This window comes from Anolis carolinensis, chromosome 5 (genome assembly GCF_035594765.1).
Source record: "Anolis carolinensis isolate JA03-04 chromosome 5, rAnoCar3.1.pri, whole genome shotgun sequence".
In the NCBI taxonomy this organism is placed as follows: Eukaryota; Metazoa; Chordata; class Lepidosauria; order Squamata; family Dactyloidae; genus Anolis; species Anolis carolinensis.
The window spans coordinates 134,976,009-134,989,555 of record NC_085845.1 but is presented as its reverse complement, the minus strand read 5'-3'; the positions used below and the strand labels follow the sequence as shown (position 1 = coordinate 134,989,555).

The window sequence follows — 13,547 nt, the reverse complement described above, 5'->3', positions numbered from 1 at the left end:
ACACCCTTCTCACCTCAAAGGGGACTCAGAGTGGCTTACAAATTATATGTACATACAATATATTATATTATTAGCATAGCACAATATTAGCATTATATATTACTATATTGAACTATACCACTATAGTAAAGGTAAAGGAACTGGTGGTAGTTAAGGTAAAGAGTAAAGGTTTTCCCCTGACGTTAAGTCCAGTCATGTCTGACTCTGAGGGTTGGTGCTCATCTCCATTTCTAAGCCGAAGAGCCGGCATTGTCCATAGACACCTCCAAGGTCATGTGGCCGGCATGACTGCATGGAGCACTGTTACCTTCCCGCCGGAGCGGTACCTATTGATCTACTCACATTTGCATGTTTTCCAACTGCTAGGTTGGCAAGAGATACCACTATACTGTAATATTATTAGTAATATTATATGTAATAGAGAATATATCATTAATATTATTATATGGTATTATTATTAATGTTATATTGCATTACATTATAATATTATTATATATTACATTATATATATATATATATATATATATATATATATATATATATATTACATTATAATATTATTATCAATATTATATATATATATAATATATTATATTATAAAACTGAGGGCGGGGGTCAGGTAAATGACCTCGGAGGGCCGCATCCGGCCCCCGGGCCTTAGTTTGGGGACCCCTGCTTTATGTAATCAAATACATTTTAAACCTTACATTTCTACTTTTCTTATCATTTCTATTTTTATGGTCAGATTTATAACTGATGCTTTTTTAACATGTGGAATATAACTGGTGGGAAAGACTTATCTGTTTCCCTCAATTTTCTGATTTGCTGTTCACATGTGCTCACAATGGACCCATCTGCACTGCTACATATTTCAAACTACATTACATGGTCAATGTGTAAACATGTATAATTTGGTTCAATGCAGTTAAATTGCATTATATGAGTCTACATTGACCATATAGTGGAGTTTCAAATTGCATTATATAGCAGTATAGATGGGGCCCAAATAGTTTCTGAAGCAGTGGTTGTTTTCATTTTGCTTATTTAGGGCAGGCATTTTTGTCCAGTCCAAGCTTTATGGCATTGTTGCAACCTGATACTGAACATCTATGTACCCATGGTTTTCATCATTTTCCTTAAACTGGTGCTGCTAAAAATGCAGTTACACAGAGGAAAAGAAGTAAAAAGATGGCTAGGTGGACTTAAAACAACACAGTAACTGGGGACCTTCTACATTGCCCTATATCCCAGGATCTGATTTTCTTCTTATCCCAGATGATATGGCAGTGGAGACTCGTATAAACCAGTTCAAAGCAAAAAATCTGGGATCAGATCCTGGGATATAGGGCAGTATAGATCATAGAATCATAGAACCATAGAATAGTAGAGTTGGAGGAGACCTCATGGGCCATCCAGTCCAACCCCCTGCCAAGAAGCAGGAAATCGCATTCATAGCACCCCCGACAGATGGCCATCCAGCCTCTGTTTAAAAGCCTCCAAAGAAGGAGCCTCCACCACAGTCTGGGGGAGAGAGTTCCACTGCCGAACAGCCCTCACAGTGAGGAAGTTCTTCCTGATGTTCAGGTGGAATCTCCTTTCCTGTAGTTTGAAGCCATTGTTCCGTGTCCTAGTCTGCAGGGCAGCAGAAAATAAGCTTGCTCCCTCCTCCCTATGACTTCCCTTCACGTATTTGTACATGGCTATCATGTCTCCTCTCAGCCTTCTCTTCTGCAGGCTAAACATGCCCAGTTCTTTAAGCCTGTCCTCATAGGGCTTGTTCTCCAGACCTTTGATCATTTTAGTTGCCCTCCTCTGGACGCTTTCCAGCTTGTCAACATCTCCCTTCAACTGTGGTGCCCAGAATTGGTGTCTTTGTCAGAGATATTTTAAACTCAATATGCCTATAATCTGCTCCTTTCCCTTGAAAATTGCTAACTGGGCAGAAAGAATAGTTTATACTATTGTAACTCTGTTGGAGATGGCTGCAGCCTTGTAGTTCATTGTTAATGCTGTATTGTACATCAGTTGTGAGACTAAGGCATCTGACTGAATCCCAATCCTCTGTATCACCGCTCAGCTTGCAGTGAAAATCAGCCTACTGAAAATTGCCTTCCCAGGGCTTTTTTCCGCATCAAGTCAAACATTCAGCTGCATTTAGACGCCTCATGCTCCACTGACTTGCATACAGACTGATTGCACATTTAAATGCTCACAAACTAAACATAAAATAAACTGTGCACATGAAGTAAGATGAATTGTTAGTTTGGCCCAGTGATGAAGAAATACCAAAGAAGTTCAGAGAGAAGTGTATTTGTGTGCGTGTGGCAGGGGGAGGGGGGAATACTGAAACAGTTTACTTTGGGTTTCTAGATGTAAACAACAATATCAAATTCATTTCGAAAGTGCCAGTCTTCATGCTGCCAAAATGACATCATCTCTGCTTACGATGAAGACATTCACAGGATTGGTAACAAAAAAAAAATCAAATACTTAAAGGAGAATTCCCTTCTGCACACACCTCATACACACTGCCATCCAATGAAGACTAACAATGCTTTAGAATAAATTCGTAGACTTGGAAGATACCTTAATGGCCATCTAGTCCAACCCTCTGCCATGCAGGAAAACACAATCAAAACACCTCCACCAGAAGGCCATCCAGCCTCTGCTTAAAAACGTCCAGAGAAGGAGTCCCCCAACAGATGGCCATCCAGCCTCTGCTTAAAAAACTCTAGAGGAGACTCCATCACACACTGAAGCAACATATTTGATTGCCAAACAGAATTTACTGTCAGGATGTCAGTATTGAGGTGGAATCTTTTTCCTGAAAGTTGAATTCATTGTTCTCATAGTCTCCAGAGCATCAGAAAGCAAGCTTTCCCCCTCCTCAATGTGATAATATGCTTTCAAATTTTTAAACATGGCTCTCATGTCTCCTCTCAGACTTCTTTTCTTCAAGCTAAACATACCCAGCTCCCTTAGCCGTTGCTCATAGGGCTTAGTTTCCAAACCTTGATGATTTTATTTGCCCTCCTCTGGATACATTCTATCTTGTCAATATCCTTATTGAAATGTGGTGTCCAGAACTAGACACAGAATTCCAATGAGATCTGACCAAAGCAGAAAATGTGGGACTATGATTTCCTTTGATCTCAATACCTACCTCTATTGTTGTAGCCTAGAATCACATTGGCTTTTTTTAAGCTGCATTACACTGTTGAGTGATGTTCAGCTTGTGGTCTACAATTATGAAGACTCCTAGATCCCTTTCACCTGGGCTGCTTTCAAGCCAGGTGTCTCTCATCCTATCATCTCCACATTTCCTCATTTTATGGCCAAAGTGTAGTATTGTACATTTCTCCTGTTGAAATTCATTTTGTTAGTTTTGATTCAGCTCTCTATTAAGGCCATTTAGGATTAATCCTGTAATCTGCAAATTTGATAAGTATGTCTTCTATTCGTCATCCAAGTCAATGATAGTGTTGTTGAATAGAACTGTGGGCCAGGACTGAACCTTGTGGCACCCCACTGATCATTTCTTTCCAGGATAAGGAGGAGACATTGGGTTCGGCCAGTAAAGCAATTCACAATTCATCCAATAGTAGCATAGTCTAGAACAGGGTTTCTTAAATTTTTCCATTCGAGACTCGTTTTGGCCCAATTTTTTTTTTACATTACTCCAGGTATTTAAGTATATAAAATAGGTAGAAAAATCATGTACTGATAATAAATTGACATTTCCAAGGCTGATTTTCCTTTTTATGAAGTCCAATTGAAGCATCTTCTGCAGAAATCACTGTAAACACTGACCAACAGATTCATGTAAATGTCTAAAGCAGCCACTAGGTGATGTTCATAAAACTTTTACTATGGCCAATTTTTCCAACATTCAACTAAAACTAAAGGGAGCCTATGTGGGGTCAGGGCTCACAGTCGAATAAGCAAGGGTCTAGAACACAATATTCACAATACGTACTAACTAGTGAAGGCAACTACTCTCTATACTGCAGCAGCTTGTTGTATGTTCTTGCTCATTAAATATTTGTTTGTAAATTATCACTAAAACATAGCCAAACTTGTAACAGATATACTTTTTATCATACTCTCAACTTAAAATCCCTCTAAAGCTATGTATTAAGATATGCTGAGGCCTGCTTACACAAGTCCTGGCAAATTTCAGGATGGATATCTTCCAATATCATGGAGATATCCAGAGATGTTTTGGCACAGCAAATATGGGAAAACAATTTTGTATCACACACATTTCATGTGGAAAACAGCTCCTGGAGTGAAACTGAAAAACTTCTCGAAGAATTACTTCTGCCCAAGCAAGAGAAGGATCAACTAAGTCCATGCTGAAGAACAGCTTAGACTTTGTTGTGTGCCCTGAAGTCATTTCCAAATTACCGAGACCCTGAAGTGAACCTATCAATAAATATTCTGGTCAATAGCACATGCAGGAGTCATTGTGACTAAATTACATCAAACACAACATGTGCTTGGAAAATGTACAATATTACCTGTAAAAATAATTGACACCATTGCAGATTAGATGGCAAAACCTATTTTTATCAACAGCAAATAAAAGCAGAATCATAATTTCCTATTCAAGTAGAATGTAATTCCTGAAATTATGTGACATTCAAGTTCTGCATTACATTCAAGTTCAAACAACACACCACTTTAGATAAACTGCTGTTGGCAAAAGTACTGCAAAATAACTTCACACCATGCTCTCCGTTTTAAAATGAAACATAATGTACCTCTGCCAAGCAGGTTGCCTCCCCATGTTTTCTTCTATTGTATGCTTTTGTGCTCACTGGCATATTTTCAATTATGTATCATTAAAAAAATAAAATTAAGCATTTAGTTTTCATAGTTTTTGCTACTGAATTTGTGTATAAAAGGATTTGTACATTAAACCACAATTTCCAAACTCCAGCTGTTACTGTAAGAGGGAACATAGCGATATTCAGAAGAATAACCTACCATTTGATTAGGCATTTATATAACACACAATTGTGGGGGAAAAATCAAAAGCAGAGGAGAGCTTTCTGTGAAAAACACAGCACTTGACTGCATCCAAATACTTAATGGCTAAAACCAACCCCATAATTCTGGCCATCGTTCAGAGAAGAACAGTTTAATGTGTTTATTTCAGTTGGTAAATTCACTGCAACTGATTTCACTTTGGAAGGTGATGAACTGCAAAAGCATGGCAGACTAGCTACAAAGCAATCCCATCATTTGAAAAACATACTCCATTACCACAGAAAAAAACTGGAGTACCCTTAGACAGAGAACACTATAGAGAAAAAGCTTCTCTCACACACATAAAAGTCCTATCTCCCAACTCTAAGGAAATTGAATGGCTAAGAAATGAGCTAAGAGGCGATGTAGTGGGTTGAGAAAAGGAACCTGGGATTTCTCTCTCACTGTATGTCTCCCTATATACCTTAATCCTTTCTACCTTTTGCTACCTTTGCTGACAATTCTTAAAGCAATAGGTACCTTTGACAGGGCTGTCAAAGACATTTTCATCGAGGGCCACACCAGCCTTATAGTTGCTTTCAAAGAGCCATTTCCAATTGTCAGACTGTATAGATGTAACAATGTTGCTTTAGCACTGAAACCCTCACGGGCCACATAAAATGGCATGGCGGGCTGGATTTGGTCCCTGAGCCTTGCATTTTACATGTGTGCCTTTTGAGGATATACAGGGTGGGCCAAAAGTCACGGAGGAGTTCTATATATACTGTATGTGGTGCTAATGTCTTGGATGCCATTTACAAAATTCGATTTTTCACTTGTAATGTAAGTTTATTTCCATATACACTATGATGCTATGGTACTGTAAATTAAAAACAATTGAAACCCCTTCGTGACTTTTGGCCCACCATACACACACACTCACACCCAATAAAAGTGTAAATCTGTATGCGTGTATGTGGCAGAGGTGTCTGCTTACACAGAAAGCCTCCCGCCTCCACAAACAGCTCCAACTCCCAGTGCTGAGCAGCCACTAATGGCCCTCCCTCCAAGGAACATTGCAGGTTATAGCAGGTACCATGAACATGTAGCCCAAACCCTGCCAATGTCCTTCCCAAACACTACGGCCCACCACCCAAGGAATGCTTTCGTTCTGGGACCATTTCATCCTAAATTTTACATGTTTCCTCCATCACAGGCAGGCATCCCAGAGTTCTCCATGGTGTGGAATTTGCATGACCCCGCCCACTGTCTCTCCTTTAACCCTTTCCTATTCTTTCCTATGGCACACAACAAACAGAGAGGAATTCATCAGCAACTGAACAGACTGGAGGGGTTTAGGGGACTAATTCAACAGCAGGGGCATTTTAGTTCATCCTGCATCAAGTCACAGTACTGTGACCCCCTTCGATAATGGACTTGGGCCACATTTGGCACCAGAAATGACTAATAGACCATACTGGAGGGATTTTGGGGGGGGGGGATTCACCTAGATTTATAGGTGTTGCAGGTACTGGGATTGTAGGAACTCCACCAAAGATGGACCTGGACCTAACTGAGCACACAGAACTCTCATGACCAACAAAAAATACTGGAGGGATTTATAGGATTTGTAGTTTACCTACATCCAGAGCGCACTATATCCAGAGTGCATAAAGATGGATCTGGACCACACTTGGCATGCATACTGGATATGCCCAAATTTCAATACTGATGGGTTTTGAGAGGAATTGGCCTGGACATTTTGGAGTTGTAGCTGCTGGGATGCATAGTTCACCTGCAATCAGAGAGCACTCTGGACGCCACCAACAACGGCCTTGGACCTAACTTAGCACACAGAACACCCATAACCAACAAAAATGCAGGAGGGCTTTGGGGAAAATTCACCTGGATTTACATAAATTATAGGAACTATAATTCCCATAAATTATACACCCAGAGAGCACTGCGAACACAAACACCAATGGATCTGCACCATATTTGTCACACATACCCAATATGCCCATATTTGAATACAATTTGGGGTGGAATTGGCTTTGACATTTGGAAGTTGTGGGCACTGGGATTTATAGTTCACCTGGAATCAAAGAAAACTCCAAGCCCCATCTATTATGGACCAGGACCAACCTTGCACAGAGAACCCCTGTGACCAACTGAGTATGCTGCAGGGGTTTGGGGGGAATTGGTCTTCATTTTAGGAGTTGTAGTTCACCTCCGTACAGAGAGCACTGAATCCACCCAATGACGGATCTGGACCAAACTTGGCACACACACTCATAATGGCCAACTGTGAATACTGGCAGGGTTTTGGGGTAATTGCCCTGGGAATCTGGGAGCTGTAGTTCTTCCTTATCCACAGCACTGGACACAGCAAGCGACAGATCTGGACCAAACTTGGCACACAGAACCAACATAGCCAACTGATAGTACAGGCGGGGTTTGGGGGTAATTGCCCTTGGAATCTGGGAGCTGTAGTTCACTCTTATCCAGAGAGCACTCAAACATCAATCAATGTATTATGGGGTTTCTTGGCAAGATTTTTTCAAAGGAGGTTTGCCACTGCCTTCCTCAAAGAGAGGTCACCCAAGGGTTTCCATGGTTAAGAGGAGATTTGAACCCTGGTCTCCCAGAGCCCTAGTCAAACTACTACAACATGTTAGCAACTTTATGTCAGAGACTTTGGTATAAAACTACAGTAGAGTCTCACTTATCCAACATAAACGGGCCGGCAGAACGTTGGATAAGCGAATATGCTGGATAATAAGGAGGGATTAAGGAAATGCCTATTAAACATCAAATTAGGTTATGATTTTACAAATTAAGCACCAAAACATTATGTTATACAACAAATTTGACAGAAAAAGTAGTTCAATACACAGTAATGCTATGTAGTAATTTATTTACGAATTTAGCACCAAAATATCACGATGTTTTGAAAACATTGACTACAAAAATGTATTGGATTATCCAGAACGTTGGATAAGCCAGTGTTGGATAAGTGAGACTCTACTGTATGTACTTTGCAAAATAGTAAAAAAAATAAAAAAAACAATTTAAGCCTCTCTATCCACTGATTAAAAACTTGTGCAAGAATGTTTCTGTGTTGCCAGATGATACGATTTAAAAGCCTCTACCTATTGCCACCTGTTATTCATTTTATCAGTAGAAATTGTTTTTACAGTGAGCTTTAGGCTTCATCACAGCAAGCCACACTGCTTTAAGACTCATTTGACCAATTTTCCTGATTACAAAGATCCCAATATAGAAGCACAAAAGCATTCATTAACTAGATTAGTTAAACTGTTCTCTCTCCCCTGAAGAATGAAGACTGCAGGGCCACTCGGGGAAGGATATGGATTGTTCAATGAAGCAATCACTAATGGTAGCTTTCATAGGCAATAGCCTATTTACAGAGTATAAAAAAATTGCCCATAACAGGGACTACAAATTAAACTAAGGTTTCTCTCATTTACAGAAAAGCATTCAAAGACAGAAAAAGCACAATTCATTCTGCATATGCTCAGAATTGCATGACACCACAATCTGAGTATTACAGCTGCTCACTTTTACCGCAATTTAAAGCAATTAGTACAGTATTTTCATTTCCCCCCCAGAAGCTTTATTTTGTGTGTGTGTGTGTATGTGGTTTTTCTCTTAAAAAACCCAGAATAGTCATGGAAAAGAACAAAATTTAAATAAACGTAGGCCACACGGTTATAGGGAAAACACAAATATGAAAGAACATTTAACAAAAACTAAGACATATTAGCTGAGAGTTCCATTACCTGCAGTGATTCTGCCAAATGCACATGATTATCATACAGTACAATGTCCACTGTCAGATTTCTTAGCTGATGAATAAGATTGCCATCTCCTTCCAAGTCATCTGTTTTAACGAACACTTTCCAGGATGGAAAGGGACATTCGGTGCCATCCCATACCTATCATGAAACAAAGTTCATTTTATCTTTAAAACTGGAAATACAAAGTTGGTAAATAGGCAATATTCCAAATTATAGGTTCACTTTTTGAGGATTCGCTGTTTTGCAGTTTTTCAATAAATTCTAAAATATTATAAATCATAAAAAATACAATTTACTGCCTAAAGAAAGGAGGAAGGAGAAGTCGAAGGGAGAGAAAAGAAGCCCAACGGGAGAAGGAGGCAATTTATCAACAGACAATTGGTTGATAAAGACTTAAAATAGTATATAACTACTAAAATAATGTACAAATAGATAGCGTCCATACTTCACGGATTTTCACTTATTGCGGGTGGTCCTGGAACCTAACCCACACGATAAGTGAGGGAACACTATAGTACTTGCCATAAGATGCCCAGATCTGTATCTAACATATGCCCAAAAAGTCACTGTAGCCTCCTGTTTGACCATTTCCATTTTTGTAAATTCAGCAATCTTATCAGCAAAACCTCAGAGAAGTTCTTTTTTCCTGCCTTTTAAAAAAGTCTTTTTTTCCTGCTCCGAAGCTTAGCTTAGGATCTCAAACATTATTTCCTAATGCCTTACTGCAGCCCCCCCCCCCTTTTTTTTTCTGGAACTTCAATTTTGAAACCATTGTAATTTAGATGAAAAAAAAACAAACATCTACTGACATTTCTAAGCAGTTGTGGGTGACCTCAGTGTTTTACTTATGTAAGGAATTCTGTTTAAATTTTTGACATAGAACTCATCATTGTAATTTGGGCAATTTCTTTTTTTAATTTTTTTTTGTCAATGTCTAGCATTATGTCCCAATATATATGGCTGCCAGAAGCAGAAATACAATTCTTTTTATTATTGATGCCAAATTGTAATACTCGGTCTGTAAATCTAACCACCTATACTTAGATTTTTGACTTATAGTTTCAAGAAAATGTAGCTACAATAAAAAGATTATACAGTAGAGTCTCACTTATCCAACATAAACGGGCCGGCAGAACATTAGATAAGCGAATATGTTGGATAAGAAGGAGAGATTAAGGAGAAGCCTATTAAACATCAAATTAGGTTATGATTTTACAAATTAAGCACCAAAACATCATGTTATACAACAAATTTGACAGAAAAAGTAGTTCAATGTGCAGTAATGCTACTTAGCAATTACTGTATTTACAAATTTAGCATCAAAATATCAAGATGTATTGAAAACATTGACTACAAAAATGTGTTAGATAATCCAGAACATTGGATAAGCGAATGTTGGATAAGTGAGACTCTACTGTACTTAAAATTCACACACCTTAGCAATATCATTTTGTTTCATGAATTTATGCAGACAGCTGTTAGTTTGGTAAGATTAAGTAAATATTTCAAAAAGGATTTGCCCTATTTTACCTGCAGTGCCTAATGAATGTGTGTGTATAAAGGATGCCTGTTAACATAGCCTTTTCTTCTTTCATTATCTTTCACCTTTCTGAGAATGAAACCTTGTAAATGAAGTCCATAAGCTTAAGAACAAATCTTATTCTGTTCTATGGTTCTATCATAAATTACTTCTGATAGACTTGCCATGATATAGTAGTCAGAAAAATGTTATTCATCTTCCTGATTACACATTACTTTATGTTGGGTTCACTAGATCTATCCCCCAACTATGTTCCAGCCACACCAGTTAATGAAATAGTTAACATGGTGTTAACAATGAAAGATGAGTATTGATTACCTGAGACTGCATACAAGACTGGCAAAAGGAATGTGTACTGCCCTGACATTTTAGATCACATTTATACATAGGGTTGGAACATAACGCTGAGCTATAATTGGTTTTAATTAATAAATGCATTATTTTTTCAAATTTTCTGAACTATGCAAATGCATTACGCTTTATTGTTACCATCTGTCAAGTCAATTTTGACTTTTGGAGACCCTATGAATGAGAGACCTTCAAGTCACATCATGATCAACTACTCACTCAGAAACTCACCCTACCTTTCCAAGCATCATTATTTTTTCTAGTGAGTCTTCTATTTTTGTGATACAATAGAGTCTCGCTTATCCAAGACTCGCTTATCCAAGCTTCTGGATTATCCAATGCATTTTTGTAGTCGATGTTTTGAATATATCGCGATATTTTGGTGCTAAATTTGTAAATACAGTAATTACAAAATAACATTACTGCGTATTGAACTACTCTTTCTATCAAATTTGTTGTATAACATGATGTTTTGGTGCTTAATTTGTAAAATCATAACCTAATTTGATGTTTGATAGGCTTTTCCTTAATCCCTCCTTATTATCCAAAACATTCGCTTATCCAAGGTACTGCCGGCCCGTTTAGCTTGGATAAGTGAGACTCTACTGTATATCCAAAGTATTACAATCTGTTTGGCTTCTAGGGATAGTCCAGACTTCATCTGCTTTACAATCCATTTATTTATCTATTAAGTTATATTTTGGGTAGTACTTTCCTAATCAGAACTCACTGAATAGCCATGCTGGAAAAACAGCAATGAAACTGCAATTCCATTATAGTAAATGATGGCAATGTTTGGATCTCCAGAGTTATAATGACAGGTCAAGGCTCACAAAGGGAATCATCTCTCCAGTGGCCTGTTTGAACCCTATAGCCAGAATTCAAAGGCATCAATGTACACATACCTAAAGTGCATTCAGGCACACAGGAATTTTCATTTCTGACTATCAGTTCCTATGCCCTTGTAGAAAATGTTACTTCTAGATTGTAAAATGTTTCTGTAGGAGAATCCCCAGAGCATCACTGGCAGAAAATTTATGGCCTTTGGGATCCCTTCTTGCAAAGGAACTAATCGGGGAGAATGTGTAGAATATATATATTCTTTAAAAATGTAACATTTTTTGAAAACGTTTATCTTGTTTCTTACTGATAAGGCTAGTTCACAATATGCTGCATTTCAAAAGGAGATGAAAGGTTATCTTCTACCTGAGTGGTACAATATTTCAATTTTCCAGTTCAAACAAAATATGATAGCATTATTCAGCACTGTGACATGTCTGGGCTGAGACTCAAAAAACCAACCTTTTAATCCCATTACCTTCAGTTTGTTTTTTCAAACCAAAAATTAATCATGTTTCACGAGCTTCCCACCTCCATTTTTCATTTTAACTCTTTCAAATAATTCCAGCACTTATATAAACTACTGTGTCTTTCTACAAATGCTTTTTAAAAATCTCAACAGTTGATTAACACCTGCCAGCTGCTCATTTGCTCTCCTGACTGTTTTTGTGCATCCTTTCGAATGGTGTATAACAAAACACATTGGTGTATTACAGAATAGAAAACATCTGTTAGCATAAATAGCAAAAAAAATCCCTAAGAGTAACGGAAGTGGGGGGTTTTGCCATTACAGTACATACTGGGCTCCATCCCTTTACGTATTACATCTTTTGGCAGTAAGATCAGAACAATATATTGCATTTATAGTAATGTTTATTAAAAATGTTCACTTTGTGTGTGCACATGACACAATTGGTAAGGCCATCATGGAAAGCTCACAATTCTATATGTATCTGCGGAATGTGCAAATCTACAGAAATCAGACTGCTACCAGTTACCTAATGTCAAAATGAATTAGCAGAATATATACACACACACACACACACACACACACACACACACACACACACATAAATGATTTAATATAAAATTTTATAAATAAAATTTTTATACTTAATTTTAAAACTTGACAATATTTCTAAATAAAAGCAGGTGAGCCCTAAAAGTCACTAACGTGAATCTCTGCCTTCCACCAGACACATACAACACAGCCCAACTAAAAGAAAAATCTTGGCGTCTTGGGTTTTAGGCCTGTTCCTGACGTTATTTGGGGCACTGAGTCAGAAAATTGTATTGGGTAGACCACATCAGTTTTAGTTGCTTAGATATGGCTACCATGGTTTTCTATGGGTGAACAGATGAAGAATGGCAAATACGATATGTTCTGTATCTCAAAGACTAGAGGTGATAGGGGGAAACTGGTGCCATTTCTGGAATCAGCAGGTCAAATATACCTAGAAACGAATCTAACATTTGAGGCACCAAAATGTGTGTCAGCCAGCGTAACTGAACGAGCTTTTTCCTACACAACAATGCAATCTCAGTTCAAAGATACATCAGCTGTAGGGGTATTGGGATTAGATAGAAGACTCTTCTGCAAACAGAAATGCTCCTCTGCCAGCACATTCCTCTTGTCAGAGATCTGCTGGCAAAGCAATCCGTGGCTGATAACTTCCAGTTGAAGAGTCAAAAAAAGATAAAGAAAGGAATAGGCTGAGAAAAAACCCCCAAGTACCAGCTCAAAATCTCTTTCAGGAACATAGTCAAAATAAGAAATCACAGGCCAGGATGATGCTGGTCCTAAGCATTCCCATCAATCATAGAATGGAAGGAGTTTGCATTCAGTACAGCTTTAGCTGGTCAAATATAGGCTCAGCTGGCCCTTGGCTATATTGGCTAGTGAGTATCTAATTTTTATCAGTTTTCAGACAGGAATATTCATACTGTTCTTAAATTTCACACCCAGTGTCCAAACATTGCCATTTTTCAGTTATTTTACTTCTAGAAGTGTGGTGTTACGTGAAGGC

The 13,547-nt window shown here is 38.2% G+C and overlaps 1 protein-coding gene across 1 annotated transcript in view; it reads right to left on the bottom strand.

Annotated features, from left to right (window-relative positions):
- pot1 (protection of telomeres 1) overlaps positions 1 to 13,547 on the bottom strand; it is an 82,389-nt gene that overhangs the window by 29,190 nt on the left and 39,652 nt on the right. Inside the window, exon 9 of the mRNA XM_008111229.3 lies at positions 8,775 to 8,930. Coding sequence (XP_008109436.1) covers positions 8,775 to 8,930 — 156 coding nt within the window. The remainder of the gene's footprint in view (positions 1 to 8,774; positions 8,931 to 13,547) is intronic.